Here is a 22,743-nt window from a genome sequence, read left to right on the forward strand (position 1 = left end):
TTATCTTTAATAGGGTGAGTCATTGACAGACAGAGCAAAACACTGGGCAACTCAGGGAATCCAGGAAGTTCCACCTATGTTTGCCATGAAGCAATTCAGTCAGTTTTGATCCTCTGTCAGACTTTTTCTACCTTCTTGTGCTTTCTAGTACAGGTGATTGTGTAAATGGGGAACATAGTTTTTGGTTTGTGCCAGTCGTGGTATTGCAAAGCTGCAGGCAGATAACAACCAGGTTGTCACGTCCATCTATCCTGTCTCAGCTTGCTGTTGCTGCCTTATGATTGACGGGTATGAACCCCCCCCCCCGTTCCTCCAGCCTCCACCAGACAGAATAATGAATGATCAGCTGTGGTGCTCGTCTCCTTCCTGGCACCTCCATCCTTAATGTGATCCTCCATCTCTGCTCCTCATCTTACCTCCATCTTCTTGTCCTAGCTTCTGCTCGTTAACTCCTCATCCTTTTCTTCTCCTCATTTTCTAACTTGATGTCTACTCCTGGTCTCTCCTGATCTTCCCACCCTGCTCCTCCTCTGCTCCCTCTCTACTGTACGTTTAATTTCTGAGGATATTTAAGTATTTTTTTTTTTGCATGTGCAGGGGTGAGACATCGGAAATGGAGTTTCCACTAAAACGCCAACAATCAGAGGTCTGATAAAGGGGGGAAAGAGCAATGGGACCAATGAAACAAGGGTTTATTAAAGCTCACTGAGAAACAAATTATCAAAGAATAAAGAGATCAGAGAGCGAATTTAAATATGAAGAGTTTAGAGGAGATCTGGTTCACCTCTGTGTTGAGATGCTGCAGTTTCCAACTGCCTGAAACAGGAATCAAAACAGGCCTCTTTCTTTATCTGTCCCTATCTATCTCACTCTCTCAAATTGATCAGGCTTTTAGCTATCACTTTGCAAATACTCCTCCCTCTCTCTCTCTCTCCCCGTCTCTCCCTCTCTGCAGAGACATCATCCATCTACAACAGAGTAGAGTTTCTACTGCTGGAGCTTTTAGAGAAGGAGCAGTTTTGTGTTTCCTTTGGGGTTGTGTCTGTGCTGAACAACTTGATTTCATAGGTCACGAAGGAATGATTATCTGTCAGATTTACTGACGCCTCCAGTGTGTGTCCACTGAAATGTGGTGGCTGGTTTGGGTGTGTGTAGGTCGTGACATCAGATGAATGCATGTGCTTTTGGACACATGCATAATGAGGGTGTGTGTGGTGTCCAGATGGCCCTCTGCAGGGTCTTTGCAGGTGGACTATCTGGGTGTCAACACACTCAGACTTACTGCAGATGTCAGGACACCTCAAAGACATTAGAGGACACACACACACACTGCAGGAGGCACTCCCTCCTTTCCTCTTTCCTTTTCTTTTTCTCCTATTTCTCTCACTTCCTCACCCTCTTCTTTATTCTGTGTTCATGTTGAGGGATTGATACAGCTTGCCTGCATACTGTAGACCGTACCGGTCCAGGAGGAATATACATATACTGTAGTAAAACTTTAACTTCCTCCTGTTCTTCATTTTTCATGTCCCTCCCTTACTGATGGATTATAGCAGAGTTTCTGTTGTGAAGCTGGAGGCATTTTCTGTTTACATTTATCTTCTTTAAATCTATTTTTGATCGTATTTTGTGTTTTATCGTACATTGTATTCCTACAGTTTACTTGGCAATTGTCGAGGTTAAAGATTAAATGACAGACTTTTAGATGCTTTCTCAAAATATTAGTTTTTTGAAAAAGGGTAAAATGTGTCACAACATACCCATTATAAAAGAAGCATCGTGGTGCTACAGAGACGCCCCGGCCCACAAATCATTTTCTCCAGACATATAAAGTATATATTACAGACCCCAGCAAAAATCACATCATCGTTTTTATAGTTTTTTCTGTGACAATCAGATGCAAAAAATGACCATTTCCTGTAAAATCGTGACTCATATTGCAATGTCTGTCAAAATAATCGCAATAGTATTGCTTAGTCCTACGGCTGTGCAGTGTTTTGGCATCTAATTCAAATTCATGGATCTGTTACTCACACCGCCCTGCCTCTTAATATATTTCATTGTCTAACTGGTACCTGAAATAAATAACACACCCAGGCCAAACCATTCTAGTCTGTTCAGTCTGAACATAAACTAACAGTCCAAAACACAAAGATATATCCAGTTTACTATCATGCGAGACCAAGAAAATCATCACATTTGAGGAGCTGGAATCTAAATGTTTGGCTCAAATGTTGTTGTTTTTAATGAATAATCATGGTTATGATTAATTGTGGGGAATCCATACACTAATGGTTGTTTTGTGAGAGGGTGGTAAACTCACTTTTGTAGCGTCAAATCCACAAAACAGGAACAATTGAAAGCAATCATCTTAATATGAATTTTGTGAAAACAATAAAGCAGGTTGGGTGTGATCCTGTTCATGTGGGAGGAAAAGAGCTCAGGGTTGCCTGATTCGGAGGGACGATGGTGGGTGTGGGGGTGTGTGCGTGTGTGTGTCGAAGGGGTGGGTTGGAGGAGGGTCGTTGCTATGACGATGCCAGGCAGAGCAGGGCCATACGGTGCGTTGCGGGGTGCGGCGCGGGGTGCGGCAGGCAGGCACGGAGACCTAGCAAGCAGCTCGTGCCGCTTCTTAGCGGGATAATCCATTGTAATCCCACGCGGGGGAGTCGCTCGTTTCTCCCCGGCACCACCATCACAACCTCCCCTCTTTTTTTTTTTTCTCTCTCTCACAAACCTCCCCATGGTTCTCCATCCCTTGGGATAGGAGGCCGAGGAGGAGCAGAAGGAGGAGGAGCAGAAGGAGGGGGAGTGAAGGAATTAGCATCTGTTACCACTCTCGCTCAGGTTAGCTCCTCTGAGGAGAGGGAGGGGGGAGAAAAGCCTCTAGCTGTCACTGCGTAGTGAAGCCACAAATGAAAAACGACAGGGGACGACCCATTAGAGCTTCCTCCCCCCCCCTCTCTCTCTCTCTATCTCTCTCTATCCCCCTCTCTATCCATCCTTCCATCTATCCTTCTCTACTCCCCTCTGCTCCTCTGTACTTCCCCCTACCCTCTAACCCTCTAATCTCCACAGCCCTTTACTTCTCTGCCTTTCCTCTCTCTTTCACTGTTGTTTCTTTCTTTTTTGGTCTCCCTCCCCTCTCTTCCTTTTCTCTCTTCCTCTTCATCTAATTTCTTCCTCTTTCTGCTCGCACTCTTTTTTCCTTCTCTGCAGTCCACTCAACAACGCCCTGCCTGCTAATGACACTGAAATCGATTCAATGCTCTTAATAGCTGACAGATAATTATGGAAATGTAAAAAGCACCACAGTTGAGTTTATTTTATTTATTTATTTTTTTGTATCAGGCAATGCCATTTGGTAAGTTGTATGTGTGTACAAGTGTGTTTGTCCTCATTTCTCTGTTGTGCTCGAATTCTGCATTTAATTGGCCGTAATCTCAACGGTTAAATTAAAAGAATCGGCGAAAAAAATTCGATAACATGGAGAATTCATTCTAATATGGAGAATGAATGAAGCATCCCTTCATGAAGGTTATAATGTTCATATTTTGTTGAAACCATTGTATGGCGGTGTTGATTTTGGAGGCTGCAGTTTTTACCAAATAATAGAAAGAACTGTCAGTGTAACCTAATATAATTCACAAGGGTTTAAATATAAAGCTTCGTAATATTACTGTAGTGGCCAACGTCCTACTGTGGATCACTGAGAGCAGACAAATCCTCAAGGACGAATGCCTCCTCAAATCATTGAAACTTTCCATTTTTTACTCAACCTTAGTTTAATTCAATGTGGCAATAAAAACTGATTTCTGAGAACTGTCAGTAAAATGAAAAACATCTAACCGCATGTAAAGAGTTTGGTTTTCTATGGAGACATTACAGACTGAGACACACATAATCCAGTGTAAAGACTGAAGGTTCATCCAGGATACAAGTTCAATACAGTGCTGCACTGCTGCTGCCTGACAGGGCAGTCTGTTCTCCCAGAGGTCATTGCTGTGTCCTTTACCATGTGACCATGTGACCGTATAATGGACAGATCGCATACATACATCCTTATGGACAGGGTCGTGTTATGCAGCCAACGTGGCAGGGCCAAATCAGAAAAACCTTTCTATTAATGGAACCAAGAAGGGCAGCAACTTGACGTTTGCAATAATAAATCACGATGTAACTAAGCATAAAGCTATTGTATGAAAGTTTTGCTATTGGCAACCCTCTGGTGTCTAGTTCAATAGGGTTTTGTGTCCTTGAGTTATAATTTATGAAAACCTCTCTTGTGCTGAATGAAAATGTATTTGACTCTCATGTGATTCCTTTTCTTTGGCTTTTAAAGAGTAGCTACAGAGTGAAGAAGAAGAATGTGAGCGTAAAAGAAAAGTCAGATAGAGAAAGACATAAGAGAGTCGGAAAGAGAGGGCTGGAGAGTTGTGCCACAGGAGAGGAGAAATAAATGGAGAGGATGAGTGGGAGGCAGAGTTTATTTCCACCTCAGCAGGGATTGTGTTTGCCAGTGTAAGCGGTGGGGTTCGCCCCACCCCTGGGCTACTGTTTACATTGCCTTTATTTCTCCACCGCATTAAAGAAACAATCTGCTTAATTAATGCCAGGGTTTTTAATCTGCGCGCCCTGTTTAAATCAATGCACAAGTGCCCCCATCACTACAATAGAGACATTGATTTGTTGCGTTCTCCCCTGTGTGCGGCTGAAATGTAAAAAAAATAATCTACGATTATTAAATCATATTGATTGAAACATGCTCCTTCGCTCCTGTGTTCAGAGCTGCACTCAGGTGATATATGTCTCATTTTTTTAAATTAAAGGACCGTTGCTCTCAAGTTCACGTGGACGTATATCTTCTAATTGGAAATGACTGCAAGTTGAATCAGCACGTGCCATTTGGTGGCAGCTTTGCTCCAAAGGGCCTCGCGGTATCATCATGCATATTGGATAATTTCAGTGTGAGTTGAACCACCAGCTCTGACAGTATCAGTGTCCTGCTACACTTTGAGCTTCTCAGCAACAATCAGATTTGATTTATAAACAGAAACAATTTCTCTCAAACGATCTATACTATTATATTAACTGTAATTGCCATTTGTGCTAAAGCAGTGTATTCATTGATCTCTATGGCAGCATGGTTTGAATAATTCACCACGTTACTTAATTTTATTGTTGGTGTTTACAACATCAATTGGTACAGTGACTGGGAAAGAAAGAGAGCCGAACAGAACAGGAGTGTTTGAGCTTTTTTCCGTTTGAATTTGGATCTACTTCCCTCTACCTGGGCTTAAAGTGCCTCCACGTGATGTCAAGAAGAAATTTTCTTCCTTTAAAGGATGCTTTATGTGACATTGCTGCAGCTAAGAGGTTGGGACGCTGGCCACAAACTACAACGTCCCTGGTGCGAGTCCAGTCAAGCACCTTTGATCCATTTCCCCCCTTCAGAAAGCAGAAAATTATGCAGTTTCCCTGGTCAGTCAAGGTGTTGGAGAAATGATTCTTAAGTAGGATGCAGATGATGGACTATGATAGACAAACCAACTCGTCTTTAAAGACACACATGCTGCTATCTTGACTAGGTGGTGGGACAGACTGTAACTGTAGGACTGTAGGTTTTCAGAAAAAATTAGATTCTGGTAAAATTCAACATCTGATCACCTTAATAGAAGAGGGAGCTTTGGAGTAACTTAGTGCTTCCTGAGACCGTACAGTATCTTTTTTTGTACCTTCCAACCTTGGCGTGTTTTTTTTCCCACCCCTCATGTGAGTGACAAAGCAATATCGGAGTGAATTGAATAGACGGAGACGAGTGTGATTTACGATGTGTGAAAGGCCCCACGCATTTGTCCCCCCCCCCCACTCCACTGCGCAGCTTCGAGGTAACAGCTTGACAGTTAATGCGACCGTTTGCACACCGTAAACACAGAAACGCACAACATGCAGGAACACGGAGAGACACACCTGTTCTTGGACACACACATATTCATACTCAACAACTCATACACACACATTGATGGAGATGTGTGCTGCCAGGCCAGCTGATGCAGCATCTTCCCTAATTACCCCCCCCCAGTGTATTGTGGGTTAAACAATGATTGACTGTAAAAGTGTCAGTCCACCTGTCCTGCTTGTCTTTAGGGACACACAGGCTTTTAGGTGTGGGTGTGTGTGTGTGTGTGTGTGTCCTTGACGCAGGAAGACATTTGCCCTCTTAAACACACCGGGTGCCTCCTGTGCCATGGTGCCCCTCAGGCTGCAGGGAAAAACTAAACACTGCCATGCATCACAGTCACTGCACCACTGCCCAGAGACTGGACAAGAGGGAGTGGTGGAAGAAGAGCGAGGGAGTGAAGGAGGAGTGTGACGAGAAGGTGAAGAAGACCAGAGATAAACATGATGGAAACGGGAACAGAGGCGAGAGAGAAGAAACGGGTTGAAAGGGGAGGAAAGGAGAAGGAGAGGTGATCATGTAGGTGAAAGATCACACTTCAGCCCCACTTCAGTGTGTCCTTGGGAAATGAATCATGCCATCAAGTGCTGAGTCATGAACAAGTCAAGGTAGAGGCGGCCTCACACTAAAAGCGGCCTCACACTAAAAGCCTCCTCTGTATGATTAAAAGTTTGTAGCATGCTCCTTTGCAGCTGGAGTCAGTTTGGTTTCACAGCAGTTGTATTGGAGACTTAGGGAGCACTGAAGAACTTTACATGACTGAACATCCTGTTGTCATCATCTATGTGGGCTGCGTCTCCACAAACTTGACATTGATTGGTTGAACTGTTCTGCTATATTGTTGTTATTATTACTATTATTATGGCATTAGCCTATGACCTCCAGCACCAACTTAACTCGCAATACTTTCTCATCTCAGTGCGTCAATTACCGACACATGAAATGTGTAACTCAAAGTTATGAATGAGTGCATTGTACAGCACTCGTCTGTGAGGCTGTATGGATTCGTCTTATTTCCGTCATAACTCTTGAACTTTGGTGTCATGACTCATGTGGAGGGAACAGCTTTAAGTGAACAATAATGTTTCATGTGCTGTTTTACAGCCGGCTTTTCAAGTGGTTAATCCTGACCGAGCAGAGTTACTCTACAGAAAGCAAATGTTAGCGTTTACTGTCATTGTCTGCCGCATTTAGAAAGGTCACGTACAAACAGAAGCTTACTGACATGTTGAATCTTAATCCAATCATTGTTTGCACTTTTTTCCACATATTGCGTGACGTGCATGAGTGGTGATCTAGAAGAGGCATTCTTGCAGGATCAGGATTGTAAATAACCGTGGCATCTGAAGCACCGCAGATGATGTTGTAGACATTGTCAGACTACACAGTATGGCCAAAAGTATGTGGACACCTACACATGTGATTGCTGAACATCTTATTATTATTATTAAAGAGCACTTCCCAAACACACTATTGTCTAAAATGTATCCTGTAGCATTAAAGCCCCTGAAAAGGATTTATCTTGTGACATAAAATATTTGTTTTTTTTCTGTGAGAAGGGCACAGACAAAAACAAAACAGTTGTAGAAAATTGTGCGTTCATGTAGGACTCCATTGCTCATAATAAGAAGCCGATGGAGAAAATGTACTTTCAGGGTCTTTAGGGGTTTAGTGGTCCCCCACAAGGAAACAACAAATTTGTCATGCCTTTCGTTCTCACCACCCCGCCTCTGTCAAATCAGACAGTTGTCTAGCTGATACCATGTTGTCTGATCCCAGCAGAGAGGAAAGAGAGGCAGGACATGGTACCTCCTGTTTCTTCCTGATTCAGACAGGGAGTAGGAATAGAGGTGGAGGATGAGGGAGGCTGCGTCTTGTTTGTGTGTGTGTGTGTGAAAGAGAGAATATGACAAAAGAGAGAGGGCCAGTGGACAGAGAAAGGAGAAGAATAGACGTGACGAAAGCCTAGGAGGAGAGCAGAGATCCCTGTGTAGTCGGGCGGCGATGGAGGGATGCAGAGGCGGTGACGGAGGCTGAAGGGGGGGATTTGTGTCGAGACGACAGGAATTAGGTTGGCCTTCGCCTCTACTCATGAACACTCATAAACACACTCTGCCATGCTTTTCTACCTCCAGGTCCCAGGGCTTCCCTCTTGCTCACTCCCTCTCGTTTCACTTTTTATTCATCATGCCCTCCTCTCTCTCTGTCTCTCTCTCGTAAATTCAAATTAATGCTGTATACGCACGGCCATAATTAACTACAATTAAGCCAAATAAGATTACAATGTTTAAGACGTAAGTGTAGAAATAAATAATGTTAGAAAACACATTACAATACTATATACAGAATACATAACTGCACTAATGTGTATACTCTGTACTAGACAACATAATATACTGTCACTATTTAATGGTGACTGTGAGAGGCAAAGAAGAAAAAGAGATCTAAAAATCTCTCCCACATGCCTGTCCCTCTTTGCCTCAATCTCTCCACCCTTCCCCCTCCCATCTCAATCCTCCCTCATCCTCTCCTCTCTCCCTTCTCTCCTCGCCTCCTCCTGCTGCCCCCACCCCCGAGCCATGACCCCCCACCCCCCCACCCCCCTCCTGACCTCTTTCCTTCTGCCTGGCTGTACCTCCCTGGATAGTGTATCACCATTTCTCTCTCTCTCTCTCCCTCTTTACCACAGTGCCTCCACCCATTTCTCCCTCTCTCCATGCAGCAGTTTTGGCTCCACCCCTCCCTCCCCCACCGAACGAATGACACAGTCGATACCATCCTCAGCCCCCGCTCTTTCTCTTTCTATACATCACTTTCTTTTCTTTACAATCCAGCTACTATATTTTTTTTTTTGCACTGTTGACTCATTCAAATGACCTCCTCTTCCTCTTATCCCTCTCCGTTTCTCTACCCTCCAATCCTCCTCAATAGGAGCCACTTTCTTTTTCTATTTCAGCTCATTCATCCGATCTTTCTGCTCTCTCATTCATTTTCTCTCTATGTTCATCAGTCAAAATCTCCCTATTCATGGCTTTTCTTTTTGTGCTTTTGTGATGCTGGAAAAATTGTGGTGCATATTAAATGCAAACCGTAATAAACAAACGATAAATTGGGGTGAAATTGTAAGTTTCATGTAGGCTAATGTTTGAAATTCGAAAAGTGTCTTTCCAGGTTTGTCCATCCTTCCTCTCTCTTGTCTTGTGCAAAGAGGAAAGCTTCATTGTTTGTGTGCATGTGGGACCAGTAGTCTATTCAGAACAATAAAACTTAACAGTCAGGCGGACAGGCATCCATCCTGCCTGCCTGCCAGCCCGCTTGGCACACACCATTTATTCCATGATCACTTATTTAGTAGCCTGTCTGCCCTGAAAAGAGATACAGACAGAGATAGAAAAAGATATTGAACCTTCTTCAGCAATAAATACTGAAGCGTTTAACACCAATAAAAACTTCCTTTTCTTTAGCGTTTCATGAGATTAGAGACCATTTAAACCTAAAATTGGCAACTTAAAACCACAATATATGGATTGATTAGATGGATATTTCTCAACAGCTGGTATCTGAGGCTCTGTGAGTTGAGTCTAGCAGTCGCAGAGCAACAACACAACAACGGTGAAACTGAACAGTCAGCATGATCAGATTTGAAATAGCAAATTGTCTGCGTGTTGAGGGTTTCAGGTGATGTTACCTCAGCCTCAGTTAGATCAGTGGTGTCCAGCCTTTTCAGCCGGTGTCCCCTTACTTGCAAACCATCATCATTGGTTGCATTTGTATTTGGTTTATGTCCAGGTAAACCGACCAAACAAGTTGGAAGAGTTTTTCCTGTTTTATCTGAGTATTTCTGAAACGACTGAAGAAGTATAATTATTCAGTAATTCACAAGTTTATAATATTTAAAGAAATAAGTATAATTTTGTGTAGCATGTTAGGCATCTTGTGAATTTTTTAGATTTATCTTGCAACCTCTTGTCCCAACTTCAAGTGGGGTAAATAATTATATGTTGGTTTTTACTTCACTACATTCATTTGTTTTCTATTGTTACTAATTAACTTTTCAGATCAAGATCAAACAAGTGATTTTCAATGTTTTTGGCTTGTGACCTCTTACTTTGGGCCCCTTGTCAAGATGCAGATGTTTGTTTCCTAAATTCAGAACCACTAGACTAAACTAGTATCTAAAGTAGATAAACAAGCTCCAACACAGTAAAATGCTGCTTACTCAATGATGTAACATGATATGTAATAATATGTCAGTGAAGGTCAGTTTTCTCCAGAACGAGTCGTTTTGCTGACATTGATTTTTTTTTTACTTGTATCAGCGTATTTATATTGTTGTTTTGGTAGTTTTACTTAAGGAAAGGATCTGAATACTTCTACCACCACTGCTAACCCACATGTAGGGAACTACTGGTCTAGATGTTGAGGAAGGAACTTGACTAACAAAAGGGGGATGAGAGACGAAGGAGGGGTCATATTATAGGACTGTGTTATTGTCTGGTCAGGCTGCAGACTGGTAGGGTTTAATCTTATAAACAGACACTGCTCTCTTTTCCAGCGGTCCGCTCGACCCGTAACAATAGCCTCCACAGCAGCTACAGTCTCTCTCTGAGGACTCACGATGCATTTCACTCACAACACAAAACCACATCTCTGGTACGTTGGAAAAACTACCCAAGCTGAAAAAAAATATTTTGCCGTTTTTTTCAATCAACCTAATTTAATTGCTGATACTCAGGAAAGCCTTAGCAGTCAGTACACAGCTTGTAGCTTTAGAGAACAGCATCATTTGATAACTCAATATGTTCCTCCTACAGTTTGGAGATTATTTCCTTGTGTCATTGTCATCGTTGTCACCGTCCTGCTGGTTACAGGAAGACAGCAACTGTCACCCAATTTCATTCCAGCTGTGAGGCTTAGTTTGTAGGGGTATACACAATAAAATGAACACTTGGAATGCAACTGTTCTGCAACAAATACAGTTTTATAGCTGATACTATAGGAGAGTAAAGAATGGAGAAATAATATCAGAAGCAGAAAGTAAAGACAGTTTGTAAGACTCTCCATCCTGCCATCTGCTGGGCATTAAAAATAGCCATTAAACTATTGTGTAAATAGTGTATTTATGTGTGTATGTCAATTCAGGACAGTGTCTCTAACAGCAGTCATATGACATCTGACCATTTCAATTGGGAGTTTTTGCTGTATTCATGTCGTTGTCACACCAATAAGGTTCCACGTGTCACATGTACTTTCTGAAACAACATACACACCTGGGAATGATAATGATGATTAGTGACACGATGTACAATAACGTATGTAGCTTATTGGCTGTTTTAAATGCCAAAGCCAGCTCTAGAATTGCCCTTTCCGTAATTGATTTAGAGCATTGTGTTTTGACTAAGTTGTTTTTCTGCGTTCTTCTTCTGATGCACTATGTTCACTTAATGTTAAGGTCATCCAGTTATTATGGCCTTAACTTGGCCTGAAGCAGTACAGAGTCACAAGCTTCCTTGGGTGCTAAGGAAGGAGGAAGACTCAGAATACGTCTTTACAGCTTATCAGGACGAAAGTGTTCTTTATATAGCACTTTGTAAAACATACATGACAAGTAAGAGATGAAAGAGTGAAATAGAGCAAAAGACGTAGTATATAAGTATATAATCTATAAAGTAAAAGCTGTAAAATCACAAAACATTTATAGAAAAAAACAAGGGTTTTAAAAGAATATGTGCAGCTCACATATTCCAACAGCGCTAAATCACTCAAATCACAGAAAACATATTTTGTCTCTTGTAGCATTAAATCATGCAGGTAGTTTTGGTTTTATGTGCATTGTTAGAAAGTAGCTGACTCACACTGAGGTTTGTAGATTATCCAGAGTAACAGACACATGGTTTATGGAAAGACATGTTGATGTTGCTGTTTACTTGCTTTGAGCACCGCAAACAAAGTTCAGCCAAATCCACCGATTTGGTGTGTTGACAGAAATCTTAAAGATGGATATGTGAGAACATGGGCACAGTAAAATCTAATCTATCTGCATGGCTAAAACCACTAGAGGTAGAGGTTTAGGGCCTAAATGTCCATGTTGAAAGATTTATATTTGAATGTAGATTTATATGTAGCGCATACCATACATGGCTGTTTGTTGTATGTCTTTGTCCACACATCATAAATATGAGCTGTCGTTTTTACCATCAACCACGTCTGTGTGTCTCTAACTTCATTAGTTGTTAATGTGAGGAAATGCCCTTCAGCTCTGCGTTCGCCTGCAGCTGGAATCAGGAAATAAACATTTAAAACAAATTCGTGAAATGTAACCTCTCTCTCTGTCTGTCCTTTCAGAGGATTCGTCGTCAGAGAGTGGCAGTGGAAATGGCCTTCCTGCTTTGACCCCTCCTTCCTCCGCTGTAACGGATGGCGCTATAGTCAGGGAAACCGATGTCATCAATGGCAACGGTGGCCCCGCCCCACTGGATTTCAGCACGCCTACTTCCTCCTCCTCATCGTCCGAGGACCAGCAGCCGATGAACCTGAGTGACCCGCCTCCTCAGCGCCTGCCCCTGTCCACCTCACACCTGCCTGTCACTGTGTCGGCAGCGGCGGCTGCGCTGCTCGGCGCTCTGCATCCCAACGCGCCCGAAGAGCTCCGCAGGAAGTACCCGCTGGCTGCCAAACCTTCCCTGGCCCCGCACCCAGCCCTGCCTCTGCCGCACGCACACACCCTTCACGCACATAATGCACACACTCCCAACACACACTCCCAGTCCCACATACACACCGCAGAGCTGAGACTGGACAGAGATGGCAGAGACTACGGGGGCAAGGTGAGACCGCAAGGCAGACACACACACACACACACACTCTCACACATGCATGTTTGTTTACAATGAGATTTTATAAGGAAGGAGTTAATCTGAAATCACCGGATCCGGTTCCACGCAAGGCTTCACCTAATTCAGGCTGGTTGGTAAATTAATGAATCATCTACACCTGCTCATCCTGGTCGGGGACTGGAGTCATTCATATACAGACAGAATTCACTCCTACAGACAATTGAGTTTCTATTTAACCTAATCTAAATGTCTTTAGACTATCAGAGACCATCACAGACTTGAGAAATCAGCATCCGGTTGATACCACTCATGTCTTTACCTCTATAAGTATGAGGCTGCCGTCAGCAGCCAGGTAGCTTAGCTTAGCTTAGCTTAGCTTAGCTTAGCTTAGCGTAAAGACTGGAAACAGGTTGAAACAGCTAGCCTGTCTTTGTCCACAGGTAACAAAGTCTGCCTACCAGCACCTCTAAAGTTCACAAATGGACATGTTATATCTCGTGTGTTTAATACGTACAAAAAAAAGTGTAAACAAGTTTAATGGAAGGTCATGTGTAGAACTATTTCTTGGTCCTGGGCAAGAAATAATTAAACACATTTTACAGCCAGTTTATGTACAGATTAAACATAAGATAGTGTTTTAATTTGTGAACTTTAGAGGTGCTGGTAGGCAGAGCCAGGCTAGCCGTTTCCAGTCTTTACGCTAAGCTAAGCTAAGCTAAGCTAATCACCTCCTGGCTGTAGCTTCATTTTTGCCATACAAACATTACAGTAGTATCAATGTTCTCTAACTCTCAGCAAGAGAGCGAAAAACCCTATTTAAAAACACAGCTACCAAAAGGGAACAAGTTATTTTGGATATCATTGTGACTTGCATTAGCAAAGCTTCTCCTCTGCTTTCTGTCCTTCCTGCTGTAAACTGCACTCACTCTGCTGAGAGTGACTGAACTGTGAGAAAACTGAAATGATCTATCAGAGTAAACATAAAATCTCCTTTTGATTCAGCTAATTGCCTCATCCTAATTAGGTTGTCTTTGTTGAAACATGAAAAGGAGTACACAGTCATTTGTAAAGAGGAGTCGGCAAATGGGATTAGAAAATAAGAAGATGGAGGCAAAAGTGAGGCGAGATGCAGATGAGTAGGCAGGTGAATTAAAACGTGATCAAGAAACTCAAAGAGGGCGACTACAAGTGAGCGGCGATAAAGAGTCTGAAACAACAAGAGGTAATTAGTAAACACAAATTACTCTGAAACCTATATACGGCAGCAGGAGATAAAGAAAGAGGAAGTCTCAAGCAGAGGAAGATGGAGCACCATGACAGCAAACCCTATTACCAAGTTCTGATGCCCCAAACTGCAAAACCAACCTGTCCCCCCCCGTTTCCCAAAATCCTCTTTGCACTGTTGGATTAGAAAATGTTTTGGTAGTGAAAGCTACAGTGCTTGAAGAAGTATAAAATTATTTACTTATGTTTATTATTCTGTTTTTGAGATGATAATGTATTCTTTAGAGTGACTTTTTATTTTTTTTTTGTGGGCTGATAGTTGCCTCCACGATGTCTGGCGAGTGTCTCCACCAAATACCTAAATCTTTGTATTTAAGGACCTTCTTATTGGCAAACTGTCAGATCCTAATGAAACTCCTAATTAGTGTTTTTTTTAAGGGCCCCGGAACAATTAACCACTTAAGCCCATAAATGGTAAAAACACACCGACAGTGCATAGATTTATAGACTTAATTGAAAGACTCAAGACAAATACAGAAGCACTAATGCATGTGTGTGCTCAGTCCCCTCAGTACAGTTCGGGTGGCAGCTACGACAGCGTGAAGATGGACTTGAGTGCAGAGGACCTGACCATGGGGCGTCATGGCAGCCAGGTCGCGCCAGACGATGACGATGATGACCATGACGACCACGACGACAACGACAAGATCAACGACACGGAGGGAGTCGATCCCGAGAGACTAAAGGCCTTCAATGTAAGTCAGAGACCTTCAACTGTGTCTCACACGATGTCCCCACGGGGATCAATAAGGTGTCTCGGTATATTCATAAAGAAAAAATATTGAAGAGCTGACTGTCTGTTCCTCCTTTAAAGCCTGTCAGTGTCATTGATCACACACATACTTGATGGGACAGACCCTCAAAACACACATGGAAAAACACACACGGGACATACAATAAAGCTCCTCTTATTAAAGCAGCAGTTGAGGCGGGTAGTACAGCACTGTCCCCCCTCAGAAATGATTCTCCACTGTTTGTCACACCTCTTTGCCACCCGTCGATACGAGCATCATGGCAAGGAGGGATGGGTGGTTGTTTCATTGCTGCTCGTTGTTTTTCAGACATTGTGTTTGACGAACTTCTGAAGCCACCAGCTCAAGAATACTCTGTATGTGTTGTCATCCGAGCTTCTCTGTTCTGGTAACTGTTTCATGCGAGTCCATACTGTGCAACTGTTGGCTTTGAGGATAGCGATTTAACAGCTGTGTCTTTTCTCATCTTATGCTGCGAAATAGGGGTTTATTTCAACCAAACCAGAGCTGGTGATTGTTGAAACAGTGGAATAACTAGCAAGGACAATTTTAATGAGTTTTATTTAGTTTCTGTCCAATGTGTTGAATTATGATTGGAGAGGTATGATTATTGTCTGGTGGCGAGAAAGAGCGATATAACGGCTGTTTCTGTTTAAACATAAAGGTCTATCACTATAGTGATCCTTCCCATAATGTTGTCAGGTTGCCCTTTTAGTAGACGTATGCTACTATGACAGCCGCATGTGTCCCGAAGGATTACGTTGCAGCCGTTGCAGCCCATTTAGCGGCTACCAGCTGAAACATAGAGCCAGAATATTTTGGTGAGATTAGTTTTTTTAACTAGAGTTGATGATTGTTGGAACAGTGGAAAGACCAACAAAGACACCTCCAGAGATGACTATAGGCGTGGTAATACTGTTTTTCTCAATGGAGTCTGGTCCAGCAGCAGCAAACAGCTAACAAGCTCTGATAATGGCAGACTGACAAATTCACTAACAAGCTGGTTCAGAAAGTGGAACATCTAGCAGCTACAAAGTCAGATATTTTTCTCAAGAGGCCAAACCAGAGCTAAATAGGGAGTTTATACTGCACTTAACATTCATCAGGAGGACAGAAACACAGCTCCAAATAAATGCTGGTGTTTCTGCGGATGTGTAAATAAGCAGCTGTTGGCTAACACGTCCAGCTTAACAACTGTCAGGGGTTCAAAAACAATTATTCCAGCTTTAACACACACATTCACACACTTCAGAAGAGAAGCAAGTTATATAATGCTACACACACAAGATCATAAAAACCTTTGATTTACTCATCAAAACAGGTTTTTGTTAAATGCTGTGTTGTTTTCCTGCAGATGTTTGTGCGTCTGTTTGTGGATGAGAACTTGGATCGGATGGTGCCTATCTCCAAACAGCCCAAGGAGAAGATCCAGGCCATCATCGAGTCCTGCAGCAGACAGTTCCCAGAATTCCAGGAACGCGCCCGCAAGCGCATCCGCACCTACCTCAAATCCTGCCGACGCATGAAGAAGAACGGCATGGAGGTACAAAGACGTTTTGCTGTTTGTTTGTCTGGTAGCCGGGTGTTTTAACAGATAACAGATTTGCTGTTATTAACAAATGTCTGCAACTTTTTTCCATGAAATGTGAAATTATAGCAGAAAACCCCCATTATAATATCCCAGAAATTAACACATCCTCACACTGGAGAAGCTGGAACCAGAGAATGGATGAATTAACCAATCATCAAAATATTTACCATTCATTTTTTTGTCAATCGACTAATCATTTTAGCTCAATATTAAAGCAACACATTTGAAAGACATGTGCATCCTTAGCGGAGATCTGACTGTGTTGTAGTTTTTATTTTTTTAAATAGTAATAATGTAAATATTAGTAATAATATCAGTAATAGTATCATTATTTGTTACAGTAGGCTGTAGTTATTTAAACGACAACATTTCTAAGCAGTAACTAGGGGTCTGTTTTTTAGTGTGTTTTTTTTAATATGACTTTCATGCAGCCTCAGACAGTTTTAAAAAATTAAATAGTTTCACTCTGAGCTGCACAGACCTGATACATGCTCTCAGAAGGCTTTTAGGCTGACAGCCGTATAATTCCCCTTTCACTCTGTAGATGTTTTAGCAGTGGCAGTCTCTCTATCTGAAGTAGATACTACACATACGGAAAATGTTCTTAAAGTGATGTTACTAAATCGAAGTAAAATCTAAATCACACACCAGCTTTTTTCACATGGGAGCCAATTTTAATCTTGATTTTGTTTTGTTGTGTTACTGGAACAAATGATGTGACCACCGCTTGGTGAGGCAGTGCGAGTCTTTGGTTCAGCCAACAATCCTTCTGTGCTCTGTATACTATGGGTTGTTTGACCCAGGAAATCTGGTCGATCAGCCGCATGTTCAAAGCCAATAATTCCCACAATGCACTGCTGGCCTTGCTTCTTTTGTCATTCAGTCAACTTCTTTGGGAACTGGAGAGCTACAAAGACATCCTTTCTTGTTACCTGATTGTTTTTATTCTTGCAGTGTGTACAGTGTCTTTTTACGTACACATGTGAACACAGCCTTTCAGTTAGTACATGTGTTCTAGTCAGTAAAATGTTCTGTACTGTTTATACTTGCTTAACTGCCTCACTGTAAAATAGAAAGGAAGGAGAACATTAAACAAAGAATCGGAGGGAATAAAGAGATTACAGGAATTTGGAGGATTTTTAAAAGACTGACAATGACTGATAAAGCCAGGTCAAAACACTAACACACTATCTCTGGATTGTTTGGGAATATGGACGGTATGGTCAAGGCCAGCATGCACCAATGTATAAAAAACAAAACAACAATGCTGTGTATTTTATAAAATTTGTCTCAGTTTTACAATGTGTCCTTACAAAGTTCAAATATTCTTAGATTTAGATATTTTCCAATAATGCAGAATAAAAGGTAAAATAACATGTTTAGTCTTGTGCATGCTCTCTAATTGTTGTTTTCAACATCTAAAATTCACAATAGTGTCATATTTATACATATCATTATGTAATATACATATCTTATATCTTAATATAAGAACTAATGCAACATTTCTTCATGTGCATCTGATAATACGATATCAGCACGAACCAGCAGGGTGTGTGCAGTGACACAGATAATTAATACACTGCAATCTTTACTTGTAATTAAAAAATAATGAAAGGCTTTAACAAAGACCCTCATGCTGTCAGCACGGTCAGAATTGCTTTGACAGTTCCTCACTGAGAAACTTCCAAAGAGACATGCTGTATAAGCTAGTATATTCTGTACCAGTGACCAAAGTCAAGACGCAAGTCTTACCAAACATTTTAATAAATCAATTACATTAGTTGAGTGTGAACATGATAGTAGTAAAACAGATGAACAACAAAACAAAACTCCATAACTTCCATTACTTAAGCACTGCTATTTACATGTGCAAAAAGGAGTAGGAAGAAGTAAAACGTATGTACTCCTACCCCTTTATACCCTAAATACCATATAACTTTGGATTCAGCTATAGCAGTAACACAGAGCAGAGGCAGGGTGGGTGGATGTTAATGGACTAATGCAGGATGTAAGGTGGGAACGAGTGACTTCTGCTGGGACTTAACACAGAGATATTCTGTGGACAGGCAACAGGCTGCTTCACACTGAAGGTAAAGATGAGCCCATCATTGAAATGTCTCTGCTGCCCTCCAGTGGTGAAGCATGATGTTACACTATCATTGTAAAGGATGGCCTCTGGGATATTATAGAATACTAAAGCATAAACACATAAGAGTTAAAAATAGAAGAAATCTAGCTCTCTGATTATCTACAGAATTTGCAAAGTATCAGTGAAGCTTAAAGGGATTATCATTTCAGATGACCGAGGACTGAAAGTAAACCTTTTTTACTGTTAATAATTAAAACAAATGAAGACAGATGTTTCAGTTCAGGTCTAATATAATTAGGGCTGTCCCCGACTAAGGATTTACATAGTCAAATCAGAAGTCCTGCCTATAGTTGACTGATAGTTGAATCATGTGTGTTTTTGTGCACGGCGATTGCGAAGGAGGGGGTGTAACACATGGTGGCTCTGCTTTAATCTTGAGAAGCTGCAGAGCTGCAGTCTCTATTCATTCAACTTACACTGTAAATTTCCAGCTAGACTGACGCTTATTGCTGACCCTTTTCTCTCTCTCTCTCTCTCGCCTGCCATTCACTGGTCTTGTGCAGAGTTTATCGCTGCCGACAACTGCATGCACGTCGCGGTTCCTCGCGGGTCTTATTTCAAGTAGCCGGCTGTTTGAAAAGGATATAATAATCTTTGTGTGGTTCATCAGTGGTGATAAATTATCTGAAAGCCTTGTGAGGTGCGGACAGCTCGGCGCAACACCAGTGAAGCTGTGGCTCTGTCTCTTCAGCAAGTGTTCCTCATCTGCCACCACATACACACGCTATGCCTACACATGCGCACTGACGACCCAGGGTTAGGGTTACAATTTTGGATTTATTTACGCACTTGTTTATTTACAGCATTAAACCTTGAAATATATATTGCAAATATTAACATATTGGGAGAAAACTCATCATGAAGGTCATAAACCACTCCCTCCAGGCTGGCCATGTTCCATCAACACTGAAAACCGCTGTCATCAGGCCACTTCTCAAAAAACCCACCCTAGACACAGAAGTCTTTGCCAACTACAGGCCCATCTCCAACCTTCCATTACTTTCCAAGGTGCTGGAAAAAGTAGTTGCCGCACAGCTTCAGGACCATCTAAAACAAAACAACCTATTTGAGAAATTTCAGTCTTGTTTCCGCCCTGGCCGCAGCGCAGAAACAGCCCTGGTCAGGGTCACAAATTACCTGCTGATTGATGACTGCAGACTCTGGCTCCCCATCTCTTCTCATCCTCCTGGACTTGACTGCAGCATTCGACACTGTGGACCACAACATCCTCCTTCATCATCTACATTCCACTATCGGTCTTTCTGTCTATGAGTGGTTCTCATTCTACCTCACCGGGAGAACTGAGCATGTCGCCTTGAGAGAGGCTAAATCCCTGACACACGTCGTCACCTGTGATGTCCCTCAAGGCTCAGTACTCGGCCCCACCCTGCTTATCCTCAACATGCTCCCCCTTGGCCATGTCATCAGCCGGCATGGAATTTCATTTCACTGCTATGCTGATGACTGTCAACTCTACCTCAGGACAAACCCAACCCCCTCTGCTGCCCTGCCATCATCCACTCTGACCACCTGCGCGGAGGAGATAAAGTTCGTGGATGAAGCAAAACTTTCTGCAGCTAAACAGCTCCAAGACTGAAGCCATCTTAGTTGGCACTCCACACCAGGTTCGGTCATCTGACATTACCAGCATCACCTTCTCTGGCCGATATTCCACTTTTAACATAAATGGACTCTCATCTTACCTTTGAGGCTCACATCAAACATCTCGACCTCCTTCTTCCACCTCAGGAACATCGGCAAACTCTGTCCCACACTCACTCCTGCAGATGCGGAAAAGCTTGTCCACGCTTTTGTCTCCTCCAGGCTGGACTACTCCAATGTGCTCCTCACCGGGATGCCTGAGAAAAGCCTTCAGAAGCTGTAGTACATCCAGAACAGCGCTGCTAGGATCCTGCTGAAGGTGCGCAAACACGACCACATCACCCCCATCCTCAGATCACTCCACTGGCTTCCTTTCTCACTCAGGATTGAGTACAAGGTCTCTCTTTACCCACCAGTGCATCTATGGTGAAGCCCCCTCCTACCTCAAGGAACTCCTCACCCCACAGACCTCCACACGTGCCCTCCGATCTGCCTCAGCGTATCTCCTGAAACCTCCCAGAACCAAACTCTGTACAATGGGAGATCGGCCTTTCTGCTCAGCTGCTCCCAGTATGTGGAAAGCTCTCGGACTACCTGAGGACACCACAGAGTGTGGATGCTTTTAAACGTGGCCTGAAAACCCACCTTTTTAGGAGAGCTTTTGATTGAACTCTTGCCATTTTCCTCTGCTGTATTGTTTCTGTTTTTATTTGTCATACTTTTAGCACTTACCTGTTTTAACATGTAGCACTTGCTTAAATATAAAGTGCATTACAAATTAAATTTATTATTATTGACCACCCGCATATCGCCAAAAATGGCATGATCCTTGTATCGCTGCTTCGACTGTGAGATTGACAGTAGAATCAGGCTCCGCTCATCCATCAAATCTTCGACTATTCGGGGTCAGCCCTAAAATAAATCATTTAATTCCATAAAATGCTTCTGTTGTCTGCAGACCCGTCCTACTCCACCTCACCTCACTTCAGCTATGGCTGAGAACATCCTGGCGGCCGCCTGCGAGAGCGAATCACGCAACGCCGCTAAGAGGATGCGCCTTGAAACCTATCACGTAAGACTATGTTTGTGTGTGCTTAGCCTCATTTATATGTGAATCTAGAATATATATATATATGATATTTTGTGTTTGACTAATTAATGTACATGAACACTGAGCAGGCTGCCTTGTGTCAAATGGTTTCTGGCCTATTCAGTACAGAGCTGTGGATTTTGAATCACTGAAATACAGAAAGGAAGATCTGTCTTGTTACCTGCCTGCAGACCTGGTTTGACTGAGTTAACCATCATTTACATTTATATTTACATTTACTCATTTGGCAGCTGCTTTTATCCAAACCAAACGACTTACGTTTGAGGAACAACATACGAGCATCAGTAATGTATCAATACAGTAAGAGATATACAAGTGAATAGATACTAGTAAGAGCTAAGTGCACGTATGGCCTCAATTGGGTAAATACCTAGGGAAAGAAGTAAGAGTTAACAAACTAGTTCAATCAATACAAGAGAATTGCAAGGAGATAGAAGAGGAAGAGCACAGGACGTGCTTGTTAGAGGTTAGGGTTAGAGTTTTCAAGAGCTTCTTGAAGTTAGAGAGGGACGTCCCTGCTCTGATAGCATGTGATAGCTTGTTCCACCATCGTGGTGTTACTGCCGAGAACAGCCAGGACTGAGATTGGTTTTGCCATAAGTAAGTTGTTGTAGGTTGCAGTAGGACGTATTATTTTTTTTCTAACTGTAAACACAATCCAGCCATACTGAGGTATCTATGTTATCCAGCTACTGAGCTAGTTTGGCAGCCACCTGCGGAGCTTTCGAGACACATCTGTATTTCTTTATGCAACAAAACAGAAAAAGGGTTTGTTTTTCCAGAGCAGGCAGTACTAAATTACATAGATGCTGTTCAAAGTAGTTTGGAAAACTGCAAACATATTCTTAGAAGGTCTCTTTTGAAAACAACAATATAAATCTCATTGAGATTTTTACTGTGTAAAATAAACAAAAAGAAAAATAAAGAATCCTCTTCAGAGAAACAGAAAACTTCTGACTGAGGAATCAGAGATGCTCTTTTTGGTAAATAATGTCCTAATTTTGAAGTATATCAGCAATGATATTCTTCTTCGTGGGCATAACTCTAGGTTCCTAGTGCCAATTGCTTTTCTTGTCCACCCAGCTTTGCAGTATAGTATTTTAAAAACAAAATCTGTTTGTTTTTCCTGTTTCCTCCTCCAGGATGAGCAGATCTCTGTGGACAAGCCGTCCGGCGGTGGAGGGGGCCTGAGGGAGCCGGCGTCCCTCGCTCACTCCGCCTACTCCCTGGCCGCATCAGCCTTCTCTTCGCAGGACACCCAGCTCTACATCAACGGAGCCGGCCTCAGCTACGGTTATCGTGGATATCCGGGCCTGGGCGCTGCCATGCAACACCCTGTTTCGCTGACAACCGGCGCTGCTGCTCAGAGCAACGGTGAGGAGGGGAGAGCAGAGGAAGGGGGTCCTTATAGAGATAGAGGGGAGATGGACAAGACAAAGTAGTTAAAAAGATGAGCGAA

At 42.5% G+C, this 22,743-nt stretch overlaps 1 protein-coding gene across 2 annotated transcripts in view; it reads left to right on the plus strand.

Annotated features, from left to right (window-relative positions):
* Positions 1-22,743, plus strand: part of nol4lb (nucleolar protein 4-like b) — a 170,172-nt gene that overhangs the window by 136,444 nt on the left and 10,985 nt on the right. For both annotated transcript variants that reach the window (XM_046057189.1, XM_046057190.1), the window contains 5 exons: positions 12,305-12,786; positions 14,583-14,774; positions 16,186-16,374; positions 21,132-21,245; positions 22,427-22,658. In XM_046057189.1, coding sequence (XP_045913145.1) covers positions 12,305-12,786; positions 14,583-14,774; positions 16,186-16,374; positions 21,132-21,245; positions 22,427-22,658 — 1,209 coding nt within the window. The remainder of the gene's footprint in view (positions 1-12,304; positions 12,787-14,582; positions 14,775-16,185; positions 16,375-21,131; positions 21,246-22,426; positions 22,659-22,743) is intronic.

This window comes from Micropterus dolomieu, linkage group LG08 (genome assembly GCF_021292245.1).
Source record: "Micropterus dolomieu isolate WLL.071019.BEF.003 ecotype Adirondacks linkage group LG08, ASM2129224v1, whole genome shotgun sequence".
Taxonomy (NCBI): Eukaryota; Metazoa; Chordata; class Actinopteri; order Centrarchiformes; family Centrarchidae; genus Micropterus; species Micropterus dolomieu.